At 47.8% G+C, this 21,421-nt stretch overlaps 1 protein-coding gene across 1 annotated transcript in view; it reads left to right on the top strand.

Annotated features, from left to right (window-relative positions):
• Nucleotides 1-21,421, top strand: part of POMT1 (protein O-mannosyltransferase 1) — an 88,345-nt gene that overhangs the window by 49,706 nt on the left and 17,218 nt on the right. The window contains exons 16-17 of the mRNA XM_068133721.2: nt 1,435-1,532; nt 16,344-16,457. Of these exons, the coding sequence (XP_067989822.2) occupies nt 1,435-1,532; nt 16,344-16,457 (212 nt within the window). The remainder of the gene's footprint in view (nt 1-1,434; nt 1,533-16,343; nt 16,458-21,421) is intronic.

Consider the following 21,421-nt stretch of genomic DNA (forward strand, 5'->3'; position numbering starts at 1 on the left):
TCATTTGTATACTCAATACAGATCATAGGATCATGCCAGGTAGTTTATAGTCTTGTATTATTCCATTAAAACCTTGCTTGCAATGTGCATGTGCCAACTCTCTCTGGTTTGCCCCGACCTTCGACACCTTTAAGCCCTCAGCCCACAAATAACTCCGTGGTTCGTCAGGTCATAATTACAATGGAGTAACCGTAGCCGCTTGACTTGGAATTACTGGCCTGGCTGGGTTACGTTCAGCTGTTACACCATACCTTTCCGTTGGCATGGCAACCTAACTTGGGGCCACACCCTCAACGACCATCCGTCTATTTAGTACGGCCGAGGGAACCGTGATTGATTATTGCCTCAAACTGGAGCCAATCATCGGGGGATAACTCCCGTCTGGCCATGCTTGTACCTATCTCAGACCAATTTATGGAAAGGACATCAATGAGTTGGTCGGAAACGCTTCAAAAATTTACCAAGCACGTTTGTTCACTTTTATTTTTTGTGTACAAGATCGAGGCTCGTGTGAGAGCTAGCATTCTTCACAAAAAACATAAACTGACACATAAAAATATAATAAAGGGAGCGGGAGACAATATGGGGAGAGAGAGGGAAGCACACAAGCACAACAACAGTAGAGACCAGGGACATTGGGAGATCTGTGGGAGGGAAAGGGCTTGGAAGGGGGAGGGGGAGGTGGGAGAGGTATAAAACACATGGACACTGCAAGGACTTCCAGGAAAGAAGTTGGTATTACAAAAAAGTGGATCTGGGTGAATTAACGTGGGTGGAAGAGATCAAGGTTTTGGATGGAGGTGAACAGCTGTTTTAAAGACCCGGAGGGAGGAGTGGGATTGAAGGGAGTGGGGGAGTTTGTTCCAGAGGCGGGAGAAAAGAGGAATGAAAGAGTGAAGGTGAGCAGAGAGCCCTGATTTTGGCAGTTTAACCATAAGAGGGTTGCTGGCAGATCTTGTGCGACCAGTAGGAGCACTTGGGGGACAGAGCACTGACAGAACTGGGAGAGCAAGGCCGGAGAGGAGTTGGTAGAAGACAGAAAGACCATCAAACCTGCCTGTGGTGAGCGAGTGAAAGGCCCTCAGAATCAGCTTCATATTCATTAAATCAGCTTTAATCAATCGCGGGAGATTCCAATGATTCTGATAAGGATTGAAAGACATGTTCTACTTGTTTGACCAGTTTGTGATTTTGTCCAGGTTTGCCGAGAGTGAAGAGGCTGCAGACTTCACATTCACAACATGGAATCATTTATTCACAATCATAGGCAACAAAACAATTATTGCCAAGGACTCAGACTCGACTACGTGTGTGTGTCTGTGTTGTCATCCTCTAGATCCAAAGTTTCAAGAATTTTGTTGGCATATTGATTTCCTCATTACTTATCTGCTTTTTCTGAATACTTGGGTTTTTATTTGGCGCTTTTTACAACAGTTGAGGAAAGACATGAGTTAAAGAGAGAACTCTCTTCTCCACTCTCAACTGCAGCAGCTGAAGAATTGAGCTTCCTGCAGAAATTTTGGGAGTTACAGGTTTGTTGGATAATTTGATATATTTTGTGTACATTGCATTGTGTCAATTGATGAATACGAGGACGTGCCCGTACGTGGGTGCTCGTTCCTTGCCAAAAAAAAAAAAAAATATGTCTTCGCCCATGCATGCATGGGCGTGCCCATGGGCCCATGGGCGTGCCCGTAAGTGCGTGATGTGACCGTACAATGAATGTATCGTCCCGACGCCGCAGCTCGGATGGCGCTGCAGTTAATCGGGCCTGTATCGGCAGAGTTATTATAAACGTGTACTACAATCGATCGTACCTTACAGCGTCTGCTCGCCACGTTCAGCATCAGTACGTCGTCACTATGACTATCCGTAAGTCCGGAAGTGACGTCCTCATTTGACTGTCCGGAAGGTCGCATATCGCAGTTACGATGAATCGCAAATTAGTTTTAATTAGTTTTAAAACATAGTTTAACGCCAACATAGCGCCAACATAGTTTGCCAACGTGAAATAAATGAATACGCTCTCAAATGTGCCGTCCGAGGCAGAGTCTGTTCGCCACGTTCGGCACACGTGATAGCTCGCTGCTCTCTGATTGGTTGAATCGTTTTTTGGACATAGCTCGGTAACTACTTCTCCGATTAATATGAAACCTTGAAAAGGCACATCCTCAGGTCCCCAGCAATATACCTGGCAAGTTTCAAGTATATCGGACCCGTGGTTGTCGAGAAACAGCGGTCACAGACACACATACACACACACATACACACACACATACACATACACACACACATACACACAGAGATTACTGGAATTATAGATATATATTGTTACAGACGCGGTGGTGGATGTTAGTTTACCGAGCGGTTTGGTATGACCACATCTGCACAGTTTACCCGATTCTGCTCGAACGTTGACTAGTCGCGCTACGCGAGGTCAATGAAGGAAAAGACACACGGCTGGGATTAAAATGACACGACACCAGGGATACGGTTCTCAAGACCTCCGGAGGAGATTATATTAAGGCGGAAGGTTAGATTACAACTACAAGAGGGACATCATAGAAAGACAGGCACTTAGACACACTTATATTAACCCCAACAGACGACAGATAAACCGGACAAGGCTGACTCACACGGGGATTGATGGCAAGGAAAGCGGGTATCGATGGCTCAAGGTGCACTCTTGGCTCAAGGACAGGGTACTGTACGGTCCAGTAGATGCAGGGAGGTCACAGCGCTCGGAGGTCACGACTGGTTCTTCCTCTTCAAGCTCGGGGCGCATCTCACGTCACGTCCGGTACGTGGCCGCGTATATCCGGCGGGGAGTGACACGCCCTCGGCTCGTTAGCTCCGCCCCAGATGGAATCGGCTCGTTGCTTCTCATTGGGTGCGTGCGGGGGGGTTACCGGCTCCACCCTTGACGAGGGGCTGACAGGGAGCCCCTTCGTGGTAACCCCGTGGAGCGCATGGTCATGGCGGCTAACCGAGCCGGTGTGAGGACGCACACTCCCCCCGCACGCCGTTGTTGTAGTTGTTGTTGTAGCTGTAGTTGTTGTTGTTGCTGTAGTTGTTGTTGTTGTTGTTGTTTGGGGAAGAAGATGGGAGGAGGTAAGGGAAGGTCCTAAACTCACTACTGGTGCCATATAATCACATTCTGGTGCAACGAAGAGTCAGAATTAATGGAAACGAGTCCTTAACTGACATAGACTAAGAATAACTAGCAAGATGTCCGAAAGTTGTCTACGTGAGATGCGGTGGACCTGGGCACGACATTTAATGGGGGAAAAAGGGGAAGGTCGGTTCTACAGAGTGTTGTTTACAGACAATGGGACTAGGGAATGGGGGATTGGGGATAGTTGGGGAGTATTGGGGAAATAGGGGAATATTTACAAGCGGATATGGAGGCCAAATTCCATATTCGCAACATTGCACCCTTCTCTACCCTCGGGGCGTCCCGACCCGATAAATTTTTACCTATTTTAGTGTGGCACTCAGATGTAGTTCCCTCTACTATTAACTCTACCCTGAGTGCGACAGTTTTACAGATATTCACAAATGAGTAAATATGTCCCCCTGCGACGTTGCACCCTTCTCCTCACAGAAACACACCCACAGGATAACCGAATCCGGAAAGAATTCGCAAACTAAACATACAGCCGGTAGGGAGCATTATTTACAAGACTACGCTGCTATTTACACTACGATCCAGGACCTGTTTTTGGAGGAACACATGCAGATGTTATGCATAGAGAGAGCACGCATGCCAGCATCGATACACCAACCCACGAGTGCTCTGTGGCCTACGGCCTTTAATAACGTGCAGAGCACCCTTTTCCAGCACGAAAAGCACCACCCCCTCATGTACAGTCAGCACCATCCGGTGCACCAATAAAGTGTCTATAAATCATTGTGTGGTGTCGCAGCCGGCCGATGTTCTGCCGCTGGTCTTGCCTTCGTGTGGTGCACTTGGCCTTCTTACTTCCTTAGAAAAATAAAGAAAGGCGCCAACCGCGTCCATTTCTTTATTGTGGCCGTCAGGGGGCCAACTGTTAGTGGTTCACCTTGTATGGCATAGGTGCCACGTTGACCCATAGGTCCATCCATGGGTGGTGCTTGGCCGCAAAAGAACTGCGGTCCATTGTGGGTGGCCACAAACATTGCGGTCCATATGGTGTATCGATCCAAGCAGCAAGCAGCGAAAGTGCAGGCCCACAACTGCGGAGCCAGCACCTCTCTCTCCTCTCTCTCTACCCCAAAGCCAGATCCTCGGAGGTGGGAGACAAAAGAAGCAGACAAGTGAGTAAGGTGGTAAGGGCGCAAAAGTGCACGCAATGCAAGGTAATGCACACTGGGGGCACATGGGAACCAGGTGAGACAGGTACGTTCCTACCGTACGCCCCCCCCCCCACCAGGTAACCTACATGGCCCCTCCCTTACCCCTTACTGTATCCACAAAACACAACACTACCCATAAACAGCTACTTTACAAATCAACAAACATCCCTACTGTCTTCCCCGTTCCTCCCATAAACCAAATTCGTCTTCTCTCCCTCCTAACCAATCAAATTTGCCATTTTCAACTCTCATCAAAATTTGCCATCTCCAACTCATCATCAGTCCCTCCTAAGGAGGGAGAGATGGAATCACCCCAATGTCTCATCCACGTCGTGATGCGTCTCACCAATCCACACAGCAATTCTCATTTCCTGCACACAGAACAAAGAAAACACAGGTGTGGAGTCATCATCATCACCACAGGTAAGTGGCTGCGTATGGTGCGACAGGTTCATCCATCCTATTTCCTAAATGACTTTAACAACTTTACACTACCCGGGGTCTTTCTCCGGCCAAACCATTGGCCCTCTTACACTATGGGTTCTAAAAACCAATTCCCATTGGCCAAACTGTGGTGCTTTTCAATTTGGGGTCTCACTCCCCCGATTCATCTCCCGGTGCCCTCGCACAATTTCTGGGCTGTGGCGTGTACCTCTCCCAGTGGGTCTACCCACCTGCACACCTCCACCACTGCAGTTGCCTCCGAGCTTACCTGCTCCTTACCCTAACCTAACTACCTGGGGAAGGCCCTCTGGCGCTCTCCCCACTCGGTGCCCTCTCTGGCACTGGGCTACCCGGGTCCATCCTCCGGATCCTCGGGCCCCATCCACAACTCTACCGGCTCCCAGAGCCCACCTGCGGCCTCACCTGGCCGACATCCTCACAGTGGTGGAGTGCCCAACCAACTACACACACTAACAGGCTACACGCCCTGCCATTTCCACAACACTAATGCACCCATTCACAACACCATTCTGCAACCGCACCACAGATGCCAATATCCAACCACAATTTACCTGTACCCTCTACCTAACACTTACACTACCCGCCCCGGGTACTCGTGAAAGGGGTCCACTCTTCCCCCATCCACACCTTCGCACCATGCACACCACTCCGTACCACTTACTCCAACTCTCTCCACACACCTGTACTTGCACACCTGTGCTCTCACACCGGGTGCCACCTGCACCCTTCTCTCCCCAAGCGCATTCGCGCTGATCCACAACACTCACTACTCATACACTGCTCCACACACCTGTCCAGTTGCACACCTGTGCAATCACACCTGTTCCACCCTCACACACACACGGCATCATCTCATCTAACTACTCCCCTCTGAAACTTGCGCTTCCCAGTCGTCCCTTTAAACTATTGCGCTCCCTCGTCATTATCATCCACACTAATCTACCTGCGTCCCCACTACAGGTATCAGTCACTAACTAAACTTAACGTTACCTACTGTCATCTTCGCTAGATCCCTATCAATATAACCTAACCCACCCGGGCTAGTTTTCACTGCCATACACCCCATAATCTATTGCTCCTTTGCCCCACACATGGGAAGGGTGGCAGGGATGACATCCCACCACATCGGGGGTCTCTCACTACCAATTTTGCACATCAAATTTCAACAAATCAAAAATTTGCCAATCACTGCCCATCATCTGCCAATCACTACTGCCAATCCTTTGCCAATCATCAAATTTTGTTTTTCTCTAATTTTGGGGCCAAAACACTAACCTCATCACCCAGTCTACTCACTAATGCCTCTCGGTGCGCCAATTCCTGTCCAAAGCCAGGCTTCGTAAAGCCAAGCCATGAATGCGGGTTGTTCTGTGCCAGCGGCTGGATGCGTCCGGCACTCGGTGCAGGGACGGGGGCTTACCCGGGCCGAGATCCCACGCACCACCTCGGCGTGGAGCCATCCCATGTCCCGATCTCGACCTGCCGGACTGCCTCAACAAAAAGTGGTCGCCATGACGACCCTTTCTATCGGGCTGCCCGCTCCGCCTAGTGGAGCACGGACGCGGCCGTTCAAAGCGAGGCCCAGCACGCACCGAGGGCCCGATTCGGCTATAAGTCGTTCTAAACTCTACCCCGTCTAACGTCGATGCTTCACCTGGACGCTTACACCCCGCAGCCCGTTCCTTGCTCACACATCCAGCCGTGCCCATGCTCCTCGTACCTTTCCTTACACACCCAGGTACCCTCATTCCACTCACAGCCTTGGTCACACACCTGACCACCGAACACTGTGGCACACATTCGTTGCTCGCACACCTCACCAATACACCGCTTCGCGCCCCCTCCTCGGTCACCTCCTCTGTGACAATCACAGGTGTGCCCTCATTCGCACACCCAACCATGTGCCTCACCACCAACTCCAGCGTGCATTCCCACTCACGCTCTACCATTCCAGGTGTGCATCCTTCCATCCCAGGTGTACATCCTCGCTCACCTGTCACAACCAACTCACTCTCCTTGTCACTCTCACTACTCTCACCTCCATTCTTGCCAGCGCACTCACCCTTACTCTTGACAGCGCACTCTTTCCCCATGCACTTGTCCGTCACACACCTTTCTCGCGCACACTCTCCCGTCACACCCTCTGTAACACTTACCACACCGCGCTTCCATGTGCCCCCTCGCACACGCGCTACGACCGACTCACTCTCGCCAGCACCCTCACTCCTTGGCACGCACTTTTTCCTCACACACCCCAGAGTCGGACTTTCTCGCACACCTCCTCTTTCGCACACCAGACCTGTCGCACACTTCACCAATGGCCTCTCACGAACACCCGGGTCCATCTCGACCCCCAAGCTTTTTAAATCACCTGGCGCATCATACGCACGACCATATTGGTCACCACTTACACCGGGTCCTCTTCCTCTTCGCTTCTCCTCCATCACCTGCGAATCCCTCATCCGGTTAATGAGCACATCATCACGATCCAAACACAGACTTTGGACCAATTCTTTTACTTCCTCTTTTATCTCTTCCTTATCCTCTCTCCGTCGCTTCTTAATTTCGCTCATCCCTTCTTCCACTTCTTCTAATTTCTGCTTCACCTCTTTTATTCCCCGGTACGTCTCCTCAAGCTCATCCTCTAAGGCTACCTTGACCGTTTCCATGTGCGTCCTCACCTGCCGGTCCTTCGTCTCCATTACCTCTATCACCTCGTCCAACCTCGTTGTCAGTCCCTCACGTACCATCTGACATTCCCTCTTTGTCGCTATCAAGTCGTTTTTTATGTCGTTTTGTGTCGCTTTTAAACCTCCTAATACCGCAGTGTTCCTTTGAACCTGCTCCACTAACTCCGTTTGTCCCACCGTCAGCTGCTCCACCTCCTGCGTCAGGTCCTCTATGCCCCCTTGTAACTTTACAGTCCCCTTTCTCACCTCCTTCTCCATGTGCTCCTTACAGTGCCTCACCTCCTCGCGCACTCCTCCGACCTCCTCACTCACTCCTCTTCTGATCTCCTCTCCCATCACTTGCATCTCCTGCCCAGATGCCACCCTCATCTGCTCCATTTCCTCCCTGTGAGCATCCAGTTTGGTTTCTACCCCCATTCTGACCCCCTCTATCTGCTGCCCCATTTGGTTAACTTCCCTTTCCGCTTGGTCCCTCATGTCCCTCAATTTGCCTTCCATGGTGTTTTCTAACCCCTCTAACCCTTTTTGCATCCCTTCCATTTGATTCTCTTGAGCGGCCATTCTGTTTTCTACCCCCATTAACCCCTCCTGTATTTCCCCTAATCTATTGTCTAATTTCCCAAATTTCTCGTCTAATCCCTTAAAATTATTGTCTAATCCCTCACCAGTACCCCTCGCTTCCTCCCTCATTACCCCCATTTGGCCCTCTAATCGCTCACCCTGAGCATCCATCCGGTTCCCCATTACCCCCAATTGCTCACTCTGAGCATCCATCCGGTTTCCCATTACCCCCATTTGGTTTCCCAACCGCTCACTATCAGCCCTCATTCCCACCATTTGTTCCATAAGGGCCCTCATTTGCAGGAGGAAAAGGTTCGAATCCACCAGGGGCGCTGCCACGGTCGCGGGCGTGGACGCCGTGGCCATCTGCGAGGCGCCATTTTGCGCGCCCGCTACTTCGTGCGTGACGGCGCTACTTTGCGAACCTGCTACCCTCACTGCTTCGCTCTCCTCGCGTCCCTCAATTTGGTCCTGGACCGACCCTGCCTCACTCTCCACTACCGGACCCCAGCTGTCTTGGTCTGCCATAGCGCGACTTTCAAAATTCGGGTTTTTATTTTCGTATAACAAAATCAAATTTCGCCGTTATAATTTTGCGCGGGAAACGCGCTCCGAATCGATTCTACTACAAATTTGGGCCTAATAAATTTAGTCCCGGGTCCGAATTCCACTCCTCGACACCAATTGTTACAGACGCGGTGGTGGATGTTAGTTTACCGAGCGGTTTGGTATGACCACATCTGCACAGTTTACCCGATTCTGCTCGAACGTTGACTAGTCGCGCTACGCTAGGTCAATGAAGGAAAAGACACACGGCTGGGATTAAAATGACACGACACCAGGGATACGGTTCTCAAGACCTCCGGAGGAGATTATATTAAGGCGGAAGGTTTGATTACAACTACAAGAGGGACATCATAGAAAGACAGGCACTTAGACACACTTATATTAACCCCAACAGACGACAGATAAACGGGACAAGGCTGACTCACACGGGGATTGATGGCAAGGAAAGCGGGTATCGATGGCTCAAGGTGCACTCTTGGCTCAAGGACAGGGTACTGTACGGTCCAGTAGATGCAGGGAGGTCACAGCGCTCGGAGGTCACGATTGGTTCTTCCTCTTCAAGCTCGGGGCGCATCTCACGTCACGTCCGGTACGTGGCCGCGTATATCCGGCGGGGAGTGACACGCCCTCGGCTCGTTAGCTCCGCCCCAGATGGAATCGGCTCGTTGCTTCTCATTGGGTGCGTGCGGGGGGGTTACCGGCTCCACCCTTGACGAGGGGCTGACAGGGAGCCCCTTCGTGGTAACCCCGTGGAGCGCATGGTCATGGCGGCTAACCGAGCCGGTGTGAGGACGCACACTCCCCCCGCGCGCCGTTGTTGTAGTTGTTGTTGTAGCTGTAGTTGTTGTTGCTGTAGTTGTTGTTGTTGTTGTTGTTTGGGGAAGAAGATGGGAGGAGGTAAGGGAAGGTCCTAAACTCACTACTGGTGCCATATAATCACATTCTGGTGCAACGAAGAGTCAGAATTAATGGAAACGAGTCCTTAACTGACATAGACTAAGAATAACTAGCAAGATGTCCGAAAGTTGTCTACGTGAGATGCGGTGGACCTGGGCACGACATTTAATGGGGGAAAAAGGGGAAGGTCGGTTCTACAGAGTGTTGTTTACAGACAATGGGACTTGGGAATGGGGGATTGGGGATAGTTGGGGAGTATTGGGGAAATAGGGGAATATTTACAAGCGGATATGGAGGCCAAATTCCATATTCGCAACAATATATATATATATATATATATATGTATATATATATATATATATATATATATATATATATATATATATATATATATATATATATATATATATATATATATATATATATCGGGAGATTAAATCAGACGTGGACGTAGCTTCAGGACTTCGATCTTTAATTTGACAAGCTTTCGACCAACAAAGGTCTTCTTCTGAGTCGGCCCCAAGTTCAACGGAAGCATTCAGTTCAAATGGCAGAGAATACGCATGGGGGAAGCAAGAGGGAGGGGGAGGACCGGAGCCTTCCCTTGTCGATCCCACCGGAAGTCTCCAAACCCTGCTTTAAATAAACACAAACGAAAACGGATTTTAAATGTACAAAAAGAACAGGTTATTTAAATAAATGCCGGTACAAAGAAAATGCGCGATAAACTAAATTCCTAAATTGGGACGTCCCCACAACAGACTTGGGGCCGACTCAGAAGAAGACCTTTGTTGGTCGAAAGCTTGTCAAATTAAAGATCGAAGTCCTGAAGCTACGTCCGCGTCTGATTTAATCTCCCGATTATTTATTCAATGCAAATGAGACGCCCTGCTCGTACTGTGGAGTTTCTACTATTTCTCACAGTTATATATACTAGGGCGTGCCCGTACGTGGGTGCAAAAAAACATGCGTGCAAACAACAACAACAAAAAAAAACTTTGAAACCACGTGGCAGTAACGACCACAGAACCCCCCCCCCCCTCTATTTACATGAAATGGTTTGGTCCATTCGCAAAGCCAAAGCGAACGGCTTGCGAGTACGGTAGAACCCCCCCCCCCCTCTATTTACATGAAATGGTTTGGTCCATTCGCAAAGCCAAAGCGAACGGCTTGCGAGTACGGTGACCATACCTTGGGAACCACTTGTCCGATTAATTTCAAACCTTGAAAAGGCACATCCTCGGGTCCCCAGCAATATACCTGGCAAGTTTCAAGTATATCGGACCCGTGGTTGTCGAGAAACAGCGGTCACAGACACACAGACACACACACAGAGATTACTGGAATTATAGATAGATATATCTATCTATATATATATATATATATATATATATATATATATATATATATATATATATATATATATATATATATATATATATATACAGTGAAACCTTGACTTACGAGTTTAATTCGTTCTGTGACCGAGCTCGTAACTCAATTTGCTCGTTTCTCAAATTAAATTTCCCCATTAAAATGCATTGAAATGCTATTAATCCGTTCCAGCCCCCAAAAAACCACACCAATTTTTTTTGTTACGTGTTTTTAAATAAGAAAAATGTACTTTATAAATAACAAATAATGTATAAACAAGCACGACCTCGTATATACTGTACATAATAAGCGGCGTTACGCGCGCTGCTTGTAAACAAGGAGGAAGCGGACAACGCGGTAATTTGTAAGTCTTTATTCAAGAGCTCACTGTAATACTGGCGCGCTCCGGGCTGCGCGCCCAGTGTATATCCTGAGGCCACGCCTACCCCTCGGCGTGACCGCCGCCCACTCGGTGCGCGGAATGATGTCACCACGCCAGTGAGCCTCAGTGTCCGCCACAATGTAAAGAAATAAACTGGTTTTATTAAGTGTATTTACCTTGAAGATCAGACGAAGATGGAGGTGGAGGAGATGACTTTTGCCTTTTTCGCCACACTTTCCTCGCTTTCACTTGCAGGGCGTTTCAATAAAAACCTGTCCAACGAGGTTTGTTTCTTCCTCCCTTTCAAAATGTTTCGATCGTACTGCTACGATCGTACTGCGTCGCCAAGTCGACAACACGCACACCTCGCTCATGTTTTTTGACGATTGCGTGTTTTATATCCAAGCACATCATCCTCTTCTTCTTCTCAGTACTGCCCTTGGCACTCAATTTCTTAGGACCCATGGTTAAAACTAAGAAATTTTCCAAAATAACCAACATGCGAAAACAAAGCAGCAGCGATATACGGCAGAGATGCTTGCACGGCAAGATAACCACGTGACCAGAACGCTCGTTGGGCCACCTAGTGGCGGGTGGCGTAATCTCGTAACTCAGATCTCGGCTCGCATCTCAAAGCAAAAAACCGCCCGAGCGACGGCTCGTATCTCGGAAAACTCGTAAGTTGGTGCACTCGTAAGTCAAGGTTTCACTGTATATATATATATATATATATATATATATATATATATACACAAAGAATTAAGTTAAGCACCCCCCCCGTTTTTTTACAACCTCGCACATTACAAGGTTGTTGTCATCAAAACAGTGTAATATACCCATGATATTGCTATATTTTCTGGAGAAGTGATATTATGGTCACATAAAAACATAACAATCATGCCGTGTTCAATATTTTATTCTGAATAATTTAAGGTGAAATTTTTTGGGAATTTTAGGCATATTTTCACCTCAATTTAAGTATGGAGCTATAGGTCCATCACGGACAGTGTGGATGACGTTTATGTTTTCTAACGTACAGTCATTGTTCTGAGAAGACCTCTAGCGATCTTTGCGTCAATAACGTGTGTAGGACCCACGTGATCGGATCACTGACGCAACCCTACGTCTCATAGACCCTGTAAGCCGTCGTATGCGTTGCTGTGGCAGGTTGTTCCATTCCCGATGTAATGCACGTTCCAATGATCTCACAAGGTATGATCTCACATACCTTAGAATATATGCCAATGTATACATATACACAAAGAATATATATTAGGGGGTGCTTAACTTAATTCTTTGTGTAGGGGTGCTTAACTTAATTCTTTGTGTATATATATATATATATATATATATATATATATGTGTGTGTATATATATATATGTATATATATATGTGTGTGTATATATATATATGTATATATATATGTGTGTGTATATATATATATGTATATATATATATGTGTGTGTATATATATATATGTATATATATATGTATGTATATATATATATATGTATGTATATATGTATGTATATATGTATATATATATGTGTATATATGTGTATATATATGTGTATATATATGTGTATATATATGTATATATATGTGTATATATATATATTGTCGCGTGACGACCCCTGGTGAACACCTTTGGGTAGCATGGAAGGCCAAGTGAGCTTTAACTCTGAAGCATACAGTTCAAATGGCAGAGAATACGCGTGGCGGAAGCAAGAGGGAGGGGGAGGACCGGAGCCTTCCCTTGTCGATCCCACCGGAAGTCTCCAAACCCTGCATTAAATAAACGCAAACGAAAACGGATTTTAAATGTACAAAAGGAACAGGTTTATTTAAATTAATGCCGGTACAAAGAAAATGCGCGATAAACTAAATTCCTAAATTGGGACGTCCCCACAACAGACTTGCACACAGAATTAGCTCGACTCGACCAGTGCGTCTCGTCTGAGCTCTTCCAGGCAGTCTGGACGCGGCTTCGTTCTTGGCGGGAAGTCCGCTCGTTGGCGCGAGTAGGCCTCAGTCCACCCTCGTCTCACTAGGCTGCGCCCGCTGGTGCGAAGTAGGCCTCAGCGTGAAGCGAACAGCAGGCGTGCAGCCCGCTCCTCCACACCGTGCTCGTCCACCTGTCCTCCGCACGGAAAACCGCAGTTCCCGAACTGCGGTTGTACCTCTACACGTCCACCAGCAAGATCTCGGGAGACGGCCGGTCCAATCGCTTCCTTGAGCCGAGAGCACAATGCCAGCGTTCGTACGAGGTTCAGGGCGAGAATGCGCAAGAGGGAATTGCGACCGTTCGCTGTCTCCAGCATGAGAAAGGACGCAAGAGAGAGAAACAAATATGGCCGTCCGTTCAGGCATCCAAAACGAGAAGGTAAAATGTCCGCCGCTCCAACTGCCTTGTACACGCCGCCCTGACGTCACCTGTTGTGCTTCACCAATCAGCGTGTGCTTCTTACCAGTCCTCCCCGTCAATCAAAACCCTGACCACTCGCCCTTCTGGGCATGGCCCCACGGACCTGCCTGCTTTGATGTTGCTTTCCAAGTTGGTGTTATCAGCCATAGCTCTCGATGTCCTGCTTCGGTAGGCTTTTTAATTGGTGCCATTAAATGCGCGATTCTAGCTCTACGTGTGGTGTATTGTCAAAAGGAACAAAGGAATAAATTACAGAGGTATCGACATACAAGGGATAATTTACCCGTAATCCCTGTGCTAGTTAACATACCCCAATCCTCGTAATGGCGACGAAGAAACACCTTAATCCAAACACACGGTCTACCGGATTCCTACTTATAGTACATCGAGATGGCTCTTCTTCGCGACAGTCGGAGCACACTAATCTATGCAAATCTACCTGGACTAAAGTATCCCTACCCCCACAAACGTAACAATATATATACACATATACAGTATATCAAACTATAACGGCACTTGGTAGAATGCATACCTCTGCCAGGCTGAACCACTTGTGTTTTGACTCCCAATGATAGGCCAGATCTGCATCAGGACCTAAACCAAAATGTAATCGGATTGTTCTTGTCACCCTACCCAACTCGTCCACCTAGTTTCATCCGAATGCGTCCACAACTTTTTGAGATATCCTGCTATGTATCGTTTTTGGCCACATCTCTCAATGGTGAAGAATTACTTTTTAAAAATTCTAGTATCCAGATCCAGATCTTCACCAAAATCTAATCATTTTGTCCTTGTCACACACCCAACATCTCCGCCAAATTTCGGCCGAATCCGTCCACAACTTTTTGAGATATCCTACTCACAAATAAACAAACAGACAGGGGTGAAAACATAATCTCCATTCACCTTTTAAATAATGTATTGTTGTGGTTTTGGAATAAAGGATAATCCCCCCTCGTAGGTAGACGCACCACAACATGAAGCCTCGCGATAGTTCAGTTATTTCTTCGTGAATGTAAGCGTAGTCCTTTCCTGTGTTAGTTTTTGCGTTAAGCAGGCCCGTGAGTAGGGCGGTCTTTTGGCGATAGCATGCCTCGTGGCAGGCCTGAACAAGTCTGGCGAGGCCGAAGGGAGGCGCTGCAGGAGGGAGTGGCCGGTAAGCAATGAGCCGCCAATCAGGGCTCGAGGGGAGTGGCTAACCACGACGATGAGAGGTGGGGTTTGGAACATTCGAGTAAGGCCGGGGCGGAGCCATAAAACCCTGCTCTGAGCCCCCCCCACCTCAGATGAGAGGAGATGAGTCGGAGTTCAGATGACTTCAAGTTCCATGTGAGACGAGAGATGAGTTGAGTTGAAGAGAGTTGCGCGTCAGTTCAGTTGAGTCTGAGATCCCTGTGAGAGTGAGTGGAGTTGAGTTGAGCTTGAGAACGCACGAGAACACGCCGCAGAACGAGTGCATTGAATTGCCGGTTATCGTGATTGTACACGAACTTGCCCCGTGCCCTGCGCTCTGCGCTGTATTATTCGCGCGCTCGAGAAGACGACCTGTGCCGGGCCACAGACGCGCGATCTCCTCCTGCCAGCCTTCGCCTGCATACGTGCCGTGACCGCCAGAGAGCCACGCCGCGCGAGCTGCCCCGGAGCGACTGACAGCAAAGCGCGCTTGGCGCGCAAACTGCTTCTCTTCTTCTCCCGGTGTGCGTGAGTGGGCCCTGTGTCTGGGCTTAAGTTAAGATTGATTAAGCTTCTGCTCTGTGTCCCCTTTCCTTCTGCGAATCATTGTACATAAATAATAAATCGTGTTATTTCTCTGATTTGACCGTTCCCGTCCCTTCCATCCATTGGCCTCGCATGGTACGACTAGAACCGCTCGAATCCGGTTCCATAAAAGTAGCAGCACGAGTCACGTGATACGCATACCGCTCGTGCGTACTCGATTAAGCGTGGCTTGTGCGAGGTTCGGTCCCTGCTTTCGTGGCAGTGTGGGTTAAAGGTACGTGCGACGTTGACCCGATACCCTTTTTCACGTTTGCTCCGGAAGTGGTGATTCGGCCTCATGGACCCGAAGACCCAGGGGGGAAAAAGGGGTTTAATCCCCCTTTTATAACGGGAACGGGCTTCGGGAGATCCGCAACAGTATCATTAAAACATTGTTGATACAATATCAATATACATTGTATGGTGGTGTACGAAAGGAGGAAGCGGAGATATTGTCTCACATGACAGTGATATCGGACTTTGGGACGAAAATTGTTATCTTCTGTTTCGCTTTATGCTTGTTTACAAGTCGTCAGGAGGAAAGGAAATGGAGAAGAGTGTAATAAAGTAACCAAGCACTTGATCAAATGGAAGGTGAAGACTGCTGAATCGACGATGTCAGAGCAAACAGAAAAAGGAGGGGAAAGTAATGCATTTGTCTAAAGGAGACGCTATTTAAAGCGACTTACCATCTGCCTGGAAGTCGGAAAACATCGCTGCCGTGCCATCCATAAAAGGGTGTTCCCATCTACCGTGTATCACCTCAGTGATAATGTGATGCTGTAAATTCAGGGCATCAGTTTGTAGTTGAATTGACTTTGCTTGTGCAGTTTTAATGGATTTTCTGATTTCTCGCTTTGATGTATTTTCCCTCTTTGTACGCAGAGCAAGATGCTGACAGTACGAAGCCATGAGCAGGAACACAAGTACAGCTCAACTGCACTGCAATGGTTAACCCTCGATACCAGCATTGCCTATTGGATGCACCCCCAGTCTAATGTACGTCCCTCATGTTCCCCCATCAAATTATTTCAACATAATCATCTGCGTCAAATGGTTTGCCATGATATTAACTTGCTAAATACTGCAGAGAAAAATTGGGTTGTTCAATAATGACACAACATTATCTGTATAATTGCAAATATCATTTATTACCCTTTAGTCCGGCAGCTAAGCTAAATATAGCATAACAATTGTGCATTTTGTGAGGAAAGCACCAAATTTGGCACACTAGTAGACTATCATATTATGAAAAGATCTGGATATTGGGCCATCTCAGATTCAGAGATTTGATTTTTGCAAGATTTGCAGATTTTGCAGATTTGCAAGCTGAGATTGCAACGCCAGGGACGGCCGACTCCTTCCTGCGAGCTGCCCACATCACCCGCACAAGAAGAGCTCATCAAATCACTGCAGCGGCACTGCACATTCTGCAACACCATGCGTATGAACGCCACTGTATGACATATGCTGATGATGCAGAAGACCTGCCTGAGTTCGAAGACTGGTGTCACCAGAGAGGAGAAGACATTCCCAACTTTCAGTACTGGGTAACTGCTGGAACTAGAGATGTTGGTACTGGTCTACGTGCATTCTCTGCGGCAGGCTTCATTCACGATGTACCTTGATGCCCTGACGGAACTGGTCCCATGGTTCCATGCCTTAGGCCACACACACTATGCCAGGTGGGTCCCTGTTCACCTGAGGGACATGGTCGCACTCCCAATGAAGCACCCAGATGTAGCCCGAGAATTCAGGGCTGGCAACTTCACTGTACAGAAGACGAAGAAGGTGTTCTCTTCGATCCCAATCGAATCGAAATCCTGCAAAAATCAAATCTCTGAATCTGAGATGGTCCAAAATCCAGATCTTTTCATAATATGATAGTCTACTAGTGTGCCAAGTTTGGTGCTTTCCTCACAAAATGCACAATTGTTATGCTAAGTTGCCCCACTACTTGCCAAAGGGGCAGGTATTTCATTTGGGTCGATTTCTTTGTCTGTGTGTTGGTCATTGTTTGTTTGTGTTTGTCAGCACAAAATGTGCTAAGGTCGGCCACAAACGCCACCTAGCAGTAGCCAGTAGTGCACGTTCTCTTTTTTTTTTTTTCAACCATGTAGGTCCATCAAGTCATGCGATTAGTATGCGAGTACGTGTATAAAATACAGTGCCTATAGAACTATAGAAAGTTTACATTCCCTCTCAGGGTTTTCACATTTTGTTGCCCCATAGCCTGGAATTAAAATACCGTTAGACCCCGCTATTTGCAGGGGATACTTTCCTGGAAAATGCCGCGAATTGTGAAGCCGCGATTGGCGGGGCATTGTTTCAATGGAAAAAGGGGGCATAGGTTCACGAGTCACGAAAATCCGCCAATGGCGAGGCAAAATCCACGAATGGTGAGGCAAATCCAGAGAATGTCGACGATAATCCGTGAAGGTTGATGAAAGTCCCGGAAATGGCGAGACAAAACCCGCGAATGTCAGCGATAATCCCGCAAATGGCGAGGCAAATTCCGCGAATGTCAAAGATAATCTGCGAAGGTTGATGAAAATCTCACGAATGTATGCCATGACATTGTTTCAATGGGGAAAAGGGCGATATGTTATAGGTTCCCAGCGATTCTTGATTCATAGAGGGGATTTTTTAAAAGTTTAAAATGTTTTTGACCGCAAATGCGCATGGTTACAGTTTTATAAAAAATGCTTACAAATTTTAAAAAACGACAACACTAGGTACCATTTCCAATCTATTGAAGGAATGCGCTTACAGTTTATTAAAAGTGCTTAACCAGTTTAACCATACCGCACCGTGAAACTAAAGAAAACACAACACCATCATGTAACATTTAAAATTTTTATTTTACAAACGCACATGACTTTCAAATTATGATGATGATGATGGTGATTAATTAAAATCCCATGAATTCCTTGAACTCTGAGGATGACCCAAATAATGGTTCTGCAACGTCATGCACTGAGGAAGAGGCAGCAGTTGAGGATGTTGGTGAGGACGCTGGTGAGGACACTGAGGGTGGCAGGAGAGGGTGCTGACTGCTGATGGTCTTGAGGTGGAGGGAGCAGGGTGAAAGAAATGGGTAATGGAGAGCTGCCTGGCAGATTGCCACAGGTTTCGATGCAGCTCTTTGTAGGGGAGAAGGAACTGGACTGTGAGGTTAGACCTTGGCACCTCTTCCTCATCACTGTCTGCCTCCTCCTCCTCGGAAACCGTTACAATGCCTTCTAACACCTCCTCGGTGAGGTTGCCATGTGAGGCAATGAGATCCTCCAACTCCTCAGGCTGCATATCAACAAAGCCTTCCCCTCCCACCTGCCGTGCCAACCCAACAAATCACATGCCTCTCCTCCATGTTATTGGGAAAGCCAGTAAAGTTTCAGACTGCCTGTGGCCACAGGTTGTGCCAGCACGCGTTGATGGTGGAGTCTTTCACCTCATCCAGCGACTCCTTGATGGCGTTGATGCACTGGGCAATGTTGAAATCCTTCCAACACTGCCCGACGGTGAGCCCTGGGTGACCATCGCATGCAAAATGCGGCGAAAGGTGCAACAGGTGTAATATGTTTTAAATGTTGAAATCACACCTCGGTCGAGTGGCTGGATGAGTGGATGAGGGAGGTGATGTTGAGCGGAAGAAAGATCACCTCGACATTCGGGTGAGCCACGTCCAGGTTTGCGGGGTGGCCAGGAGCGTTGTCCAGGAGCAAGAGAACCTTGAACGCAAGGTTTTTTCCACCATGTACCACTCCATCTGAGAGACGAAACAATTATGGAACCAGTCCAGGAAGGTTGCTGCCATCACCCAGGCTTTCCTGTTGGCCCTCCAAAACACGGGCAGAGTTTGCTTGTTCTTGCCCTTGAGAGCATGCGGGTTCAGGGAACGGTACAACATCATGGGTTCAGCATGAAGTCCCATTTTGCGTTTGTTTGCACAGACAAGAAATACCTGGTCCTTGGCAGCCTTGAATCCCCATGCTGTCTCCTCGAGCTTTGAGATGAAAGTACTTGTGGGCATCTTTTCCAGAAGAGGCCGGTCTCGTCAGCATTGAACACCTGCTCTGAGAGGTATCACTTCTTTTTTGAGGTATCCCTTCTCACGAGCTCTGGGAGGTACCCCTTCTCATGAGTTGAGCAGGGAACGCTTTTGCCGCCTGGTGGTCTACGGAGGGACGCTCCCCTGTGAGCTTCACGTTTTTTAGACAATTGTGGTGAAACGAAATGAGGCAGTCCACCAAAACTCCAAGCTGTGAGCTTTTATTCACTTGAATGCGACTGATCTACAAAGGAAACACAAAAGCTATTAAGCAAGCATCTCTGGCCACTTTCATTACCATTATGCCATTGCAGAGATATTAGCAAATATAGCACAGATCTTGCAACAATCTTACCAACTCGAAAATACAAGTGAGCGGAATGACCCATCCTTACTCATCGCTGGTATATAAATCCTCCCCACGCGGTCGGCATTGGAATAGCATCATGAGTAAACGGAGGGCATCCCTCGGATCGAACCATCTTACTTCACGACAACAATACCGCTCCTTGAAAAGATGGAACCATCCCCTGCTTGCAGTGAATGAACTCGCGCTACTTGTACCATCATCGCTCGGCGCATCACTCGTGCTGGCACCAGACGGATGATCATAAATTAGTTTGGCCTTTTCACGAATGAGGGGTCCACTCAAAGGCATACTCTTCTGTGTGTTGTCCTCAATCCATATGCTTAGAGCCTTCTCCATCCTTTCTATGTGGACATCCCGGACATGGGTGACCACCTTTGGACTCTATGCAGCGCTCGCTGAAACACTCACGATTCGCCTTCACGCTCTTCCGTATGTAGCGAACGGTGGATTCGTTGATGCCATCATGCCTGCCCACAGAGCCCGCACTCTCTCCTCTCGAAAGCCGGTCCAGCAGCTCCACTTGCTGGCTCAGGCTCATCACTTTCTTCTGCCTCTTGGTAGTCGATGCATCTCTGGCACTGGTCTTGCGCTTGGGTGCCATGATCGAACGATGAGCAGAGCGAGAGTCAAAAACGCAGGTCAAAGCAATGGGAGGAGAAGAATGATTGAGACCCAAGACACAGTCGGTACATGTAGGAATGCGGGCATTGTGGGTAGCTGCACGAGGGGTGAGAGTACTCTGTACATTGTTTGTGGGGGATGTTATCGGATGATGCCATATTGAGTAGCTGCTAATTTCAATAATAGATTTAATGAAGCATTTTCATTCTATAATTCGGGGGGTTGACTTGTTTACGCAGCTGGTGGAATATCCCAATAGAGGGGTGGGGGGCAGGGGGGGGGGGTGGACACTTATCCAACACAAACACACACACCACTGGCGACACACACACACACACACACACACAGACAAACATCTCTCTTATAGTATGTATAGATTTACTAAAAATCTAACTTTCAACCCTCTACATTGAACCACAATCCGAAGTATCATAAAATTGACGATTCAAGTATTTATCGGTCTACATCAGGGTCGACAACATGGCGGCTGATTGGAAACTACAATGTTTCTTCAAACGGAATGGTTCACTTCAGACAACAACAAACTCGCGTTTAGAAACTGTTGTTGAACTGGTCTCGATAACACGTTGTCTGCCAGCTGCTGTAGTAGACGCTTGTGCATTGCACTTCCATCAGGAACAATCAGCAGAGTTAATCACCGATGGAAAATAACACTGCAGTACCGTTTCCAAAGCGAGCTGTAAAACATGGACGTCTCTTGATCCAATTTGGCACCCACCGTAAATCTCGCGAGATTATGCCATGAAAAAAAAAGGTGAGATTACAGGAAGACCTGACGTCACTCCGTATGGATTATCATTGACATTATCGTATGGATTATCTTTCACTGAGGAGAGACGGAAGCCTCTCCTCAGTGAAAGACACATGAAAGCCCGCTTGGAGTTTGCAAAAAAGCACCTA

This window comes from Myxine glutinosa, chromosome 13 (genome assembly GCF_964187855.1).
Source record: "Myxine glutinosa chromosome 13, kmMyxGlut1.1, whole genome shotgun sequence".
NCBI lineage: Eukaryota > Metazoa > Chordata > Myxini > Myxiniformes > Myxinidae > Myxine > Myxine glutinosa.